The sequence below is a fragment of the Cicer arietinum genome, chromosome 5 (genome assembly GCF_000331145.2).
Source record: "Cicer arietinum cultivar CDC Frontier isolate Library 1 chromosome 5, Cicar.CDCFrontier_v2.0, whole genome shotgun sequence".
NCBI classification, from domain to species: domain Eukaryota; kingdom Viridiplantae; phylum Streptophyta; class Magnoliopsida; order Fabales; family Fabaceae; genus Cicer; species Cicer arietinum.
Window position 1 is genome coordinate 53,010,619 of NC_021164.2, and position 15,894 is coordinate 53,026,512.

The 15,894-nt window shown below is 25.7% G+C and overlaps 1 protein-coding gene across 1 annotated transcript; it reads right to left on the reverse strand.

Moving 5' to 3' along the window:
• Positions 1–12,936: 12,936 nt before the first annotated feature.
• Positions 12,937–14,725, reverse strand: LOC101505585 (serine acetyltransferase 1, chloroplastic-like). Its single transcript, XM_004506631.4, has one exon. It carries the CDS (start codon positions 14,554–14,556, stop codon positions 13,369–13,371), a length of 1,188 nt encoding a protein of 395 aa, XP_004506688.1. The 5' UTR covers positions 14,557–14,725; the 3' UTR covers positions 12,937–13,368.
• Positions 14,726–15,894: the final 1,169 nt, after the last annotated feature.

Consider the following 15,894-nt stretch of genomic DNA (forward strand, 5'->3'; position numbering starts at 1 on the left):
TGTTGCAAGTTTGATGTGAAAATATGTTACTTAGTAGTGCCCTTTTATATGAATGATTATGAGTTATATACAATTAGGGGTGGGAATAGATCTGACTTTGAAAGGCCTTAACCTGCCTGACATTTTTAAAAGTTTGAGTCTATTTAAAAGCCGTATTTAATTTAAACATTTAAATGTTCTACAAATACTAATATCAATGTCTATATATATCTATATATATTAAACAAAAAATAATTTTTCTAACAAAATAATTTAAAAAAAATCTGAAACAAACATCCTCTAAATCCTAAAAACTAATTTTTGGTTTCAAATAATAGATTTTTTATTGACTAATTAAACGGTTACTGAATATAGAACAACTACCGAATATAGAATCGTTACCGAATATAGAATGATTAATGAGTGATTGCCTAATTGATAGAATTTAAAATAGAAAATAATATTATTAATATAATAAAAAAATATTAATAAATAATAAAATATATATATGTCGATCTGTCACACCTAATAAGTTTTTTTATAAGTGGCATGTCAGATCTAATATGATTTTTTATAAGTCTGAGTCTGACCTATTTAAATAAAGAGACTTTAAAAACAGTGTGAGCCTAACTTTTTTATTAAATAGATGATAGTCACTTACGGACAACCTATCCTATTTCCATTCCTAATAATCCTGGAATTGCATAAGCCTAAATTCAGAAGGGAGATAGATTTCATAAAAATTAGAGAAATTATAGTGTGAAAAGTTGTGACCGGTCAATCATCGATCCTAAAATAAGAAACAATTAAAGCAAAACATTTATGATCCTTATTGTTGAGAATTACTGATTTTGGTTAATGGTATAATCAATTGGTTGAATGGAAATATATTAAGTACATTGTTTTTAAGTATTTCTTTTATGAGTTTTTTATAGTTGTTAAGTTAAAAACCTTATTAAAATTACATAAGAAAATTTATCAAGTTTTATTATTTTTTAATTCCACAATAAATATTTTGTTATATTTACTATGAAAATAAATAAACAATTAAATATTTTGGTTGCAGAGTTTCGTGAATAAACTTCTTATTAAAAATTTAAAAATAAAATAAAATTAGTGGTTTTTTGAGTTGATATTGTATTCCATGCACTCAAATTCTTAAATATAGCATGAATTAATTGATGTAATATAGTAATAATATTTTTTATTATAACAGTTTAGTGAATAATCTTTTTTAGCACAAACATCATTTTCTGCTGTCAAAAACATTCCAAAAGTTTTAGTTATATTTTTATGGAATTCCAAAAGTGTTTAATAATTTATTGTAATATATCACTGTATATAAACAGTTTTTTGATTTTTTTTTTTTTTTAATTCCTGTTGTCATTTTGACACAAAATCTAATTATGTTAAAAGTTATCACCACTATTGTCAATGTAAACTGATGTCAAATAATAACCATTAATTTCACAAAATCACTTCACTTCATCTCAATTTAATACAAATGACATTAAATAAAGGCATTATTTATTAGTTGTTATTGTACAATATTTTACCACTGAGAGTACAATCACAATTAAAAAAATATATATATTCATAATTCAATTAGTGATTTTAAACAAAGTAGTGCAAATTCAATGTATGAAAGAGCTAAGCATATATACTCCCACAAGAATAAAATATAAGAAAAAAGATATGTCAAAATATATTTTGTATGAATCAATTTTTTTACTCTATTTTGTATGAATCATGTTAACATATATAATATATTTTTATAAATATATTTTGTATGAATCTTTCTAATATAATATATATATATATATAAGGAAAAAAAATATACGTGAAAAGTTGATAAATATATTTTCTAAAGATATTTATTAAGAAATTAAGTAAGAAAATAAAAGTAATATTTTATATGGAAAAATATTCAAATTTGTTTACAAAAAATATATCGTAAACAAATATAATTAAAAAGAAGAAGCGAAGTATATAATATATATAAATACACATTCTCGAACAAATATCAGCAAAAGTAAGAATCGAACTATCATTAATAGGTTTAAAATTTAGACTTATTCACCAATCTATTAATTGAGTCAAATCACAAACTCTTTGCATTCAACATTTAATTTAATAAATACAAAAAAAAAATTACCAATATTAACCGTACATTCTTAATTTAGTATACGAGAGCATCAATGTTTGAATGTGTTCATTTAATCATCGCTGCTGTGTAACTCTGTAAATGTTCCTAAAATTGAATATTAAGAATCAAAATGGTCAGATTCATATTAGATGAGTGATCACGATCGTTACTTAACTCTTGTTTGAAACTATCAATATTAAAACGGTCAAATATAATTATGTGTCATAAATTTGTGCAATTATCATTGTTTTGTTGAATCTTTCAATATTAAAATGATTGAATATAATTATCTGTATACACTGTTCACTCGTCATCATTCATTCTTTGATGTGAAAACATATTACTTGGTAGTGTTATTTTATAAGAATAATCGTGACTCATGTATAGTGTTGTTGGAATTGTATAAACTTATTATTGAGACTAGAGATAACCACATTAATAAAAATCGGAGAAATTATTTGTAACTCTTATACACAATTATAGCGAAACAATTATGACAGAGCCTTATCGTTTTGAGAAATTCAACGGATTTTAGTTAATGATATAATTAATTGGATTGAAAGAACGATTAAGTACTTTTTTTTTTCTCCTTCAGGGTTTTAACATAAATTTACATTTTATAGTTATAGTAAATATTTAGAAAATTATTAATTTGAAAAAATTATCATGGTTAAGTTAAAAATCTTGTGAAAAATGTATAAGGAAATTTATTTAATTTTTTTTTTTTTTTAATTCCACACGATGTTTCTTTACACTTTATTTTATTATATAATTAAGGAAAGGAAAGAGAATTAAAAGAAGAGTAAATACATAGAAAATAGAAAATAAGTTGATTATTTAGTATAATGGTACAGGAAAAAATCAAAATAAATTACCACGAAAAAATTGTCTTTATAAAATGACATAAATATTCTTAAGAAAAAATTAAATATGACAAAAAAGAATAAACATAATTATTTTATTAAATCAATAAAAATAAAGAAATAAATATATAAAATAAATTATATAACAATCAAACAAAATGTCTTAATTTAACCAAATATAAATATTATAATTTTATTTTCTTTATATTTTCAAACAAAATTATTATTAATTTTTATTTTAATCTTATCTATTATTTTTTTGTTTATCGAAATTTATGTTATTTTTGTTCTAATCTTATTTAATATTTTTGATGGAGTCAAAATTAAAAAACTACAAATAAAAATATTTATAACATTACATAAATTCCCGTAAGAAAAAAAATACGATAAAAAGAAACATTAACAAAAAATTAGTAAAATAAAAAATATATATTATAAGTAAATTGAAACATTTTCTTTGATTTTTACAAAATTTATTTTATATATTTATTCTCTTTTTATTTTTCTATTTATTTTTTTTATTAATTATAAAGAAATTTTTATTTTTTTATTATATCTAATTTTTTTCTTAAGTACAATTATGTCTTTTATAAAGAAATATTTTGTTTGTATTGTAATTTCATTTTTTTTTCTTCTTCCATCTTTTATTCATCAATCAAATAAAGTGTGATGAAGGTAGGGACTAAATCGATCAAATTAATCTTATAAGAGTTAAAATTTATCTTTAAATTTTCAAGAATTCAATTGGACTTTACAATTATTTTAAAGACTAAAATGAATTTTTAATTTAAAATGTTAACTACACTAACAAAAACAAAATTTAAGTAACGATAAAATTAATTTTCCTTAATTTTAAAATTTGAATTCAATCGAGTGGAATACTAAATTGACCCCTAAATTTGACTATAATAAAATAAAAAATCATCCCTAAACATTGGATAAAATAAAATTAGAGATAAAAAATGCTTTTCTTTTTTCATTGATTCTTTCCAATAAAGATAATTTTACTTGAGGTGCGTTGAACAAAGGTACTTCTTTCAACAAATATTTGAATTGGATTATTTGCGAAATTCAATCTTATTGAATAAAAATGCAATTAAGTCTAAATATTATTATTATTATTATTATTATTATTATTATTATTAAAGTAAATTATTGACTTCAATATAAATTAGATTAATTGGAAATTCTATTTGTATTTGCATTACATTTTTTTGTTCAAAAAAAACAAAATATTTTAAACCATTATTTAATTTGTCTAAATACCATAAAATAAAAAACTTGACTAATTTAGTACTCCCCTCATTCTACAATGAGTGACTCGTTTGATATTATTTTTACTGAACCAAACTACATAACTGAACTGAACCAAATTGTTTTTGAACTGAACCAAATTGTTTTTGAACTGAACTGACTTATAAAAATTGAAAACCAAACAGTTTTTTCAAAAAACAGTTTATTAACCAAACTTATTTTTAAAAACTGGAACAAAATCGAACCAATTTTTAGTTTGAAAAAACTAAAATGGTTTTTTGAATAAGATCGTTATTGACCAAGGAAGATACAATTCAGAATTAAACAATAACTGAATTGAAGTCCTAATTTTATCTATAAATAGATACTCAAGACTGAAGAAGAAGAAGATCATTAAAAAATCATAAAAGAGTAGAATAACTCAAGTCCAGATTCCAAATTCATCTTAGAGTTAAAAGAGATAAACACTTGTTCGAATAAGAAATATTTTCTAAGTATTTTATCTTAGAGTGTGAGATTTATTATTATTATTATCAATTTTGTTAGAAGCAAACACTTAAAGTTCCAATCTTTTGTATCCAACTTGATAGTGGTTTAGTTCCTTCAATAATCTGGGGAGGTTAGGTTGTATGGAGAAGACTTAGCTAGTAGAGCCAAGGTATTTGTGTTCCTCAAACGTCCGGGGTTGTTAGAATGTTTGGGAAGACTGGCTTGGAGGGTCAAATGCTTTGTAATTCAAGGTATTTTAATTAGTGGATTAAAGACTTCGAATGAGGGGACTAGGTGCAGCCAAGTTATTGGTGAACTAGGATAAATCTATGTGTCAAATTATTTATGTTTTCATTGTTTTATGCCTTTGAACCCAATTTCTTCTTATCTAAGTAATTCATAAGAACCAACCAGCCTTCATCAAATTAGCAAAAAATTATCAACTTTGTCAAACACAATTCAAACCTCGCTTCTTGTGTTTGCACCTTTAATTGGCATCAGAGTTTGATCTCAAGGTTGAGCACTTTAAGGTGTTTGAGGAGAGATCAAAGGTTCAACATGTTTGAATTCAATGAATTAGTAGATGAAGAAATTGAGGTATTTTCTAAATTTACTCGATCTGATTTAATTACTGCTATAAATGATTTTTTAAATAAGAATCACAACTTCTCTTTAAAAATGAAAATACTTAGGAAAGAAAATATAAAATTAACTGAAAAATGCTTTAAAGAATCAAAGTGTTGAATTTAAAAAAGAAAACGCAACTCTGAAAATAGATATTACTGAACTTTAAACATAAAATGCTACTTTGAAAATGATATTGCTCAACTTAAAGATAAAACCTTGAAAGATATCCATGTTGAAAATACCACATATAATTCTAGTAAGCATGAAAAAGTATTCCAAGATTTGTTAGCTAATGATGTGGAAAGAAGCAAGTATGCATCTATGATTTATGGTGTTAGTAGAAATAGTAAAAAAGGTCTAGGATTTGAAGAAACAATAATTGAACCTAAACATATTCACTCTGATGTTTTATATATTGTTTGCTCTAGAAAAGGCTACTTTAAATTATGTTGTCCTTTGTTAAATACAAGGAAAGACAAGAAACCTTTCAAGAGTAATAAATCAGAACCAGGTTTGGGTACCAAAAGATAAAATTGTTTATGTTGGATATGTTCTAAGCAACCAAGTTTAAACACCAATCATATTGTCCTTTGTTAAATACTAGGAAAGACAAGAAACCTTTCAAGAGTAACAAATCAGAACCCAATCAGATTTGGGTACCAAAAGATAAAATTGTTTATGTTGCAGATGTTCTAAGCAACCAAGTTTAAACACCAATCATGGCATCTGGTAAGTAGATGTTAGCAACTTATGAAGGGAAAAAGGTATATGTTCCAAGACCTAATAAACACAATCAAAGAAACAAAACATAACAACCAGCAATGGAAGAATTTGGGTCAATGTAGTAGTTCGACTTAAGAGGGAAGCTCAAAGCTGTCCTCAAATTCTAACATTCACCCTTAAAACATCAATTGTGAGTTCTTTACATTAAAGCTTTTTATCTGAATTTTTTTGGGAAAAGGAGAATGGAAGAAAATAAGGCTTCATGGTAGTAGAAGTTCATGTAACCGAACTCATTATTTTGCATACGCATTAGAGGCAGCTGTAGGAACAAGCATAAATCGTACTCGACAAACATAGTGACCTTAAGTTAAGGCCTACACATCTAATTAAATTTTTCTAACATATAACTCATTCACAAACATCATACAAGCAGAGATAAGCTGAAATTTTCAATGAAATATCTATGTGATAAATATCATTTTTCCTCACTATTTTAGTTATTTTCTTCCATTCTCCTTTTTCCTAAACAATTTTAGATAAAAAACTTTAATGTAAAGAACTTGTCGTTGGTATTTTATGGGAGAATGATACAGTTTGAGGACAACTTTGAGCTTCCCTCTTGAGTCGAACTACTACATTGACCCAAATTCTTTCGTTGTTGGTTGTTATCCCCTGTTTCTTTGTTTGAGTCTGATCTTTAAGGATGCAAGGTCAATTCAGACATGCAAGACTGGGAAATTATTAGAAGAATTCTAGGAAGCTTTCAATTCTGGTGATTTGAAAAAAGAAGGAAAATGGAGAAATGAGTAATGATGCGCGCACAGGAAAAAGAAGAATGTTTGGAAAAAGTAGGAAATTTTTTGTACGAGAAAGGTATTTAGGGGAAATATGGTGGGAATTCTCTTTGTTGCCCTTGATTTATCCAAATATTACCCTACTACACCTTATTTGATTAATCAAGTTTTAAACCACTTATTTTATTTCTAATTTAACAGTTTCACTTTTACATTTTAGACTTAAAAAAAATTATTAGGTGGGTTGTTACGTCCTCAACCACTTAATAAAAATGTTGCCCTCAAAGTTCAAATAATTATCTATTGGAAAAGGTAATGATACTCCTTTTGCATGACTGCCTCTGTTTCCCGTGTTACTTCCTCGGCAGAAGATCCTTCCCAAATAATCTTTACTTGGGGAATTTCTTTGTTTCTTAATGCTTTTACACTTTTATATATAATTTGAACTGACATTAGGTAGTAAGGTTTGACTTGAGTTGGACATACTCATGACTCAAAATTTGGTAAGGGTTAGGAATGTACTTTAATTGGGAGATATGAAAAACATTATGTAGATTGGATAAATTTGGTGACCAAACTATTATGTATGTAAAGAGACTTGTCTTATGCAAAATTTTAAAGGATCCAACAAAACGAGGGTTTAGATTATTTACCTTCAACACTCTTCCAATGCCAATAATGGGGGTAACTCTAAAAAAAACATGATCCCCCTCCTCAAACTCCAAAGGCCTTCTCCTGATATCAGCATAGCTTATTTGTCTGCTTTGAGCTATCCTAAGTTTATTCTTAATGACCTTAACCTTTTCAATGGTCTATTGGATAACTTCATGACTTAAAATCCCCCGTTATCCTCTACTTTTGACCACACACAAGTGTCCTACATTTTCTCTCATACAAAGCTTCATAAGGTGGCATGCCAATGTTAGTATGATAACTGTTCTTATAGGCAAAGTCTACCAAAGACAAGTGTGTATCCCAGTTTCCCCCTTCCTCTAAACTGCAGGCTCTTAGCATATCCTCCAGAGTCTAAATGGTCATTTCAGTTTGACCACCAGTTTCGGGATGCTAGGCAGTACTAAGGTGTAGTCTAGAATATACTAAATTATTTATGTGTGAAGAGGTAAATATTTTTTGAATAACTATATATTTGTTAATTTTGCTTTATTTCAAAGAAAAAGGTAAAACTTTATTGACTAATACAATTCATGCAATATATATTAAAATATGATACTTTTATGAAATAAAATAAAAATTAACTTTAGTGATGCGGTCCTTATCTTTAACATTTTTTCTACTTAGAATTGATTTATATAAGTTTTTTATTTTCTTTGAAGTGTTCCTTCCAACGATATATTTGTCAAATAGTTCAACATTTCTTTATTGTAAAAGTTTTATATTTAACTATAATATGTTCTTCATTGTATATGATTATATTAGTTTGGAAATATTATATTTTTTGAATTTATGTACTTTTTCACATTTTCAATTTTAAAAATAAAACATAAAAAAAAATTATGTAAAAAATAGGTTACCATCAAACTAATCATATGTATAGTTAAATAGGATAATCCATTTCAATGAAAATGTAAATATATATTCGTAAAGATTCACAAAGAGGTGTATAACTAGCTTTAATTAGTAGTTGGATCTCAGTGTACACCAAACTCTAAACCCTAAACACTAAACCCTAAACAATACATTGAAAATAGTGAGTTGATTGTTCTTTTTGTATGAGCTATTGAAATATAAAGTTTGATAAGTGATCAGAGTTTTTAAGTATATTGATTAGAGTTAAAGTTATTGAATGTATTAAGTAATTGTATTTGAATGGACAAATAAAAAGGTTTGTTAAACATTACATATTGATGAAATAAAATATAATGGAAGTAAAACATGAAAGAAGAAGAGAGATTTAAAATATATTATAGAATTTTTGTGAGTTGATAAATTTTAGAATAACCCACATAATGTCTATAAATATAATAAAACTCTAAACTCTATTTTCTTAAAAATTCTATGATAGAGACTTAAAATGTTCCATCTATATTACAACGTACTTTTTATTTATTTATTTATTTTGCAAAGAGAAATAGTAGCTTTCATTAAATTTAATATCTACAGGCATAATATAATATGTACATAAGTGGGAAGATACGATCAAACCAAATTCTTTCAAACTTGAGATACAAACAAATAAAGCCAAAATATACACCAAAAAGCTACAAACACTACATAATTATACAAAAAGTGTATTTGAATCCTTTCATTTCCATACATGTAATTCCTAACAAACCAAACTCAGATTGACCAATCAACATCACAATCGCTATCATATATCTATACACACCAATGTAAGTAATCCTAGGTAATTTGACAACCATACGACTCTATTTAGCCCATGAATTTTAGCTATAAAAGAAATGGATGTCCTCTCCTCTTGAAAAAAGAACGAGGGAATAATGTTTTGATGTTAACCATTATTTTTTTATGTATATTTTTATTTTTATTTTCTCTCTCATTTAAAATATTAAATAAATGGTTGAGATCAAAATATTTCAATATGAGAGAATTTATTCTTGCTAAATGGAGTCATAAATTGAGAATTTATATGATACTTGAGTTAATTTGACATGTACCGATATATGTAGTCTTTAAATTAATAATTAAATGAATTTTTTTAGAAGAAATTGTTTTTCTATCATTTATCTATAAATATAATAGTTAAATATTATTTACAAAAAGCATTGGTGAAATAAATTTTATTTTATTTTTTAAATTTTTATTACTCATAACAATGAATAGTAAATATTTTCATGATAAAATATATTAAAAAAAAATAGTATAATATTTATAAATAACAAAATGATATGTTTTTCTTATGAATGGTCTTTTATAAAATATAAAAATTAACAAATAGTTCTTTAATTCATAAAAATAATTATTAATTTATTGATTTAAATAACAAATATATTAAAGTTCTTTAATTTATGAATCTATCGTAAAAACTTTATTATAAAATTAATAAGATTACGTATTGATATAATTAAAAAAAAAACTAAATATAACACATTAAATGATGGACAATGTAATATTCTCTCCTTTCTTTTGATGAAGTGGTTTGTCTTTTCTATGTAGTATCTTAAATTATTTATTATCTCATTTCATCAATTCTTTATCAGTAATATATAAATTATTTAGATTATTATTGATAAAATAATAATTAACGTTGAATTAAATTTTGAAATAACAAATAAATAAAAATAATATACTCAATGAAAACTTGATCTAGTAGAAAAGAATGGAAGGAGTTTATATATAACTTGCAGTTGTATTTCAGATTCAACAAAATAAAAATTGGATACGATTTAACTCATAATATACATATTTTAGAATTAAAAAATATAAGTATATTGTGTAAAAAAATTATTGGTTTAAATTGGTTTTGAAACCACTATTTTTTGACTCAATTTTAAGAATAATCTGTTGAATGAACTGGTCCAATATATATGGTTTTTAAAACAGTTTTTCTTTTTTTTGTGTGGTTAATGTTTAATTCATTTAATTACTAGGAAACGCCACAAATAATTATCCCGTGAAAGTTGCAGAAGTCTCTGTTCTGTTAATTAAATTAACTATTAAGAATTTTATCATTCTTTCCAATTTTTTTAAGTTTAAGTGAGTTGGTCTCGAAGGTTTGCGAAGGTAAATAGGTATCATAGTTCGCATAAAGGTGACAAACATACTTAAAAATAGTTTGAGTAAAGTCTTCGGCAATTGTAATCATTATTATGATTTTTGATTTAAATTATTGATAAATAAAAAATAGAGAAAAATAAATTAAATTATATTAATAATTGAATGTGAATTACACCAAGAGTTACAAACATTTATATAATCAATTAGATAAATAATTAATTAATGTAAAATAACTAAATAGTAGTGTAACTAACCAACATAACTAACCAATTAAGATATCTAAAATTCCCTCAAGCTAGAATATGTTCATTACACTTAGAGATTGAAAAATATCAACAACAAAAAAATAATGTCGAAAACGACGTTGATTGGAAACAATATAAAATGTTGAAATACATCAACTAAAGGATCTTGAAATGCAAGAAATAAATCATTTAAATGATTTTTGGAAGTTTTTTTTTCTTGGCTTGAAATAAGAACAAAAAAAATTCTAATGTTGTATTACTTTTTTTTTTTTGTAGTTGGTGTTAAATCGAGTCTATACTTGAATGTTAATTTTTTTTTTTAAAAGAAATCTCATGTGTAACTCATTGATTAGTTTAGACTTCTAATTGATAATCCAATAATAGATTTTTTTTTCTTCAAAAAACAAGAACAATCTTGCTTTTTTGTTGTTGTTGTTGGGTAAGTGTTGAATCTAGAATATATATTTTCATGCAAGATATTTTTTAATGCTAATTTGCCTAAAAGAAATAATTTTGTCACCAAGAAATAATTTAATGCTAATTTGCTTTAACAAATAATTTGATAGCATATATTCTTGAGTTTGATGATGAGGAGAATTTGAATAATACACTTGATTTCATATTTTTCATACTTGATGAAAGTTATTGATATTGAAACAACGTTGATATGAATAAGTATTGGATTTTGGTAAAGTTTTGTCTTCAAACATATTGTCCTTAATGTCTAAGAAGAAGATGAAGAAATTGTTCAAGTCATATTTGAATTGTTCGCTCTCTCTTTTTTTTTTTTAGGAGAAGAGAGAGAAATGAACAAATTGTTTAAGAATCAAATAAAAAATAAAAGTTAATCAATTAAACTTCTATGAAATTTTTTTGAAAAAATAAATAGTGGAATAATTAATTCTCTAATAGCATATTATATTTTTTGATTTAAATCATTGATAAGAGAGTAGCCTATAAAAAAAGTTGATTTAATTATATAAAGTGTTACAAACACTTATTTAATTAATTAAATAAATAATTAATTAATGTAAACTAATTAACTATCTAATCTAATTTAAACTTAATTAACTAACCATTAAAATATTTCAGAATGATCTCTATTGGCTTTTCCGTTATTGATTTTATATTGGCTTTTGGATTTTCATAACATTAACAAATTGGAATTAAGTGGACTTTATTGCATATTTCGTGTAGATATTATCTTCCATACGCAAAGTTCAAACAATGAATTAAACACAATCTTGTTATTATGGAATTCCGATTACTTTCAATTTTTAACATTATGTAAACATAAAAACTAAAAATTAGTCCATTTACCAATAGTTAATCACTGTCCTTCCATCTCTTCGGATTTCAAGTGAATAGTCATTATTACAATACTTTAGGAATATATCAAAATTATATCAATATAAATGCATCTTTGGTTCATTAGTTTGCTATTTTAATGTATGATTCATTAATTAATTTGATCTTCCAATATATTTTATGTAAGTCAATTTAATCCAATAAATTAGCAACAAAAGCTATATTTGGAGAAATTTGTGTATTTTTTTTAAATTCAAAAACTATAAGAATAACTATTCTCTAATTTTCTACTTTTGTTGGTAGTAAACCGGAAAGATAGCTCAGCATTTCACGAACTAAAAGATTATCCCATAACCGACAAACCCTTTGTACATTATGCTGGTCAGAAATTATGTGCTATTTATTAAATCTTTCAAGGACTAAATTCAACCATATCACCATGTAATTTGTCCTACTTAAAAATTATACAAACTCTAATGATGACGATAAAACTCATCGGAAGTTTAATTTAAAAACTCTCTCTGTCATTACATATGAGATGGTGATATAATTGACGTCGATTTGACAATATAAATTTCAAAGGACATTTATTTTTTATTTTACTTTTATGGATCTGACTTCGACCGAGTCATTGTCTCAACTGTTAAGATCAAAAGATCTATGCCAAAAAATATTATTGAGTTTCATTAAAATTTCGAACAATTTTTTTAGCCTTCACCGTTACTTGCATATCATTGCAACTAATTCATATTACTACTCAATTGAAATCTTCAACAAGGATAAGCAAGGAGGGAAAAAAAGACAATATACAATGAAAGCAAAACAAGCAAAATTCAGAGTGGTCCTTAACACCATACAACAACATAGCATTACATAAACTGCTACAAGCAACTCTTTTTATTCACTAATACCATCATGGTTTAAGAGGCATTTTGTAGTTAACAGGAGAACTTAGATTCTCTCTTATACAACAAACAAAATAAAATCCCCAACCAAAATCACCTCATCAAAATAAAATCTATAACACGAAACAAACATAGTTCTAAATTACTGTTTACAACTGCAATAACAGCCACACAAACATAGTTCTAAATTATAGTTTACAACTGCAATAACAGCCACAACGTAAAATTGTAGTCTGCAACTGCAATAACGGTCGCAACATAAAAAATTTAGAAGCCTCTGCAACCTTTTAATTATTTACCACAGTTTACAGCGTAACTGCAAACGCAATTTAGCGGTCTCTAGATAACATAATCAGACCACTCAGATATATATGAAGTATGGTCCATAGTAAAGCTAGGAATCTTATCCAACATGATAGGGTTATCTTTTCCACCAATCAACTTAGCTGGATTTCCAACAGCAGTAGTTTTTGGTGGAACATCTTTCAAAACAACAGAACCAGCACCAATCTTAGCACCATCACCAATCTTAATATTCCCCAAAATACATGTCCCTGCACCAATCAACACACCATCACCAATCTTTGGATGTCTATCACCACAAACTTTACCTGTTCCACCTAATGTAACATTATGCAAAATTGCAACATTGTTACCAATCACAGCTGTTTCACCAACAACAAGTCCCGTTGCATGATCCAACAAAATCCCTCTTCCAATCTTAGCACCAGGATGAATATCAACAGCAAAAACCTCAGAAACTCTATTCTGAATCAAAAGTGCCAAAACTTTTCTCCCTTGTAACCATAATTTGTGAGCTATCCTATGAGCTTGACATGCTAAAAACCCTTTGAAATTCAATAAACAATGAACATAGCTTATACAAGCAGGGTCTCTTTCTTTCACTGCTTTCAAATCATCTTTCACAGTATTCAATATTTCATCATCATTAACCAAAACACTCATGAAAAGATCAAAAAGGGTAGTGCTAGAAAGACTCAAATTACTCAAATGAATTGATAGTTGATTAGCCAAAGCACTTTCCAATGAATTGTGAGATAAAATGGAACTGAAATAATAGCTAGATAAAATTGGTTCTTGATCCAAATCTAACCTTGCTTCTTCCTGAATCTTCAACCAAAAATCAACAACCTCAATTTCATCGAGATTATCAACTTTTGCATCATCTTGGTCATGCTCTAAATCTTCAACCAATACAGTTTTTGTGTGCAAGACTTTTTCACGATTCTTACAAATGGGTACCGAGGAAACACGATCAGAGAAATTGGGTCGACAAAAATTGACGAAGTTGAATGAACAATCATCGGATTGTGAAACGTTAGGTTTGCGAGAAAGAGGAGGGGTTGAAGCATCAACACAAGTAGCCATGGATGAAGAAAAAGGGTATAAAGATTGAAACTTAGGGTGAAGAAGAAAAATGGGTTTGAATTGATTTGGGGAATGAGTGAAAGGGGAAGTCTTATATAAGGAGGAAGTGAGAGAGCGACAAAGAAGAAGAACAATCATGGAAAATTGGAAAATCAATTTTCCGGGAAAATGAAAAATAATAAATACGATAGGTTTTTTTTTTTTGAATAATAAAATGAATAAATAAAAAAGGGAAATAAAAAATGAAGGGAAGAGGAAGATGAATTTTGTTTTTGCGTTGTATTGTGTTGGTGGATGAGTGAATAGGATTCGTGTACCGAAAGGAAGGGATAGTCCTGGTCTTAAGGAGACCACATACGACACTTTAATATGGACAATAGACAATGGACATATGGACATCTTAGTACTGTACACCACAATGATGTAAAAACTAGACAGTGTTTGTCTTTTTCTTCTAGCTTCCATATATCAATTTTCAATTTTCATTTTTGATATTAGTTTAATCGATAAATATTAAAATTATTAACTTAATATATATATATTAAATATTTATTTAAATTTAATTTTTGTGTTTATATTTTGGATGTAATATATATATGATAAACATGAGTTTTTTTCAACATAATCTTTACAAATGGATATATGATTAATGTTATGAACCATTGAATTTTATGTAATAATTTTATTATAAAAATTATATTAAATGACACATATTATTAAAAAAATTATTTAATAGTGGTTCATGAATTATGCATATGAAATATCATATATTAATAATATGTCTATAAATATATTATTGGTTCATAATGTTCTGACACAATTTTTCTATATCTGTTGTCTACATTGAAAGAGTAAAAACTTAAAAGAATCAATAATATATAAATTGAAAATTATTTTGAATTAATCATAAAGTTAAGTGTGTAATCTAAATTAAATGAAAGTAAAATGTGACGATATGAAAAAACTGATAAATATTATTTAGGTTAAATTACATCTGTGGTCCTTTAACTTAATTTCAAGTAACGTTTTAGTCATTTATCTTCTTTTTTTTTTCCCCGACTTGATCCTTTATTTTAATTTTAAGTGACAATTTGATATTTTATGTTTTAAAATTTCAACAATGTTATCCTTTTTATATACAAAAGTTAAAAAAAATTTCAAACAAAACTCATAAAATTAATTATATTCTTCAATATAATACAAATTTCATCAAATTCGTAATGCAAATCTTCAAATAAACTTGTATTTTTATACTTTATTTGATATTGTTAAGAATAAAGGACTAAATCAGGAAGAAAAAAACATAAAAGACTAAAACGTTAACTGAAATTAAGTTAAGGGACCACATGTGATATTTAGCCTATTATTTATTTAAAAGAATTACATAAGTTTCAAAAAATGAAGAAAAAAAATGAAAAGTGAGATTTTTTCAAGTGCATCATCATTATTGGGTTGGATGGAATTTTTTGAAATGAC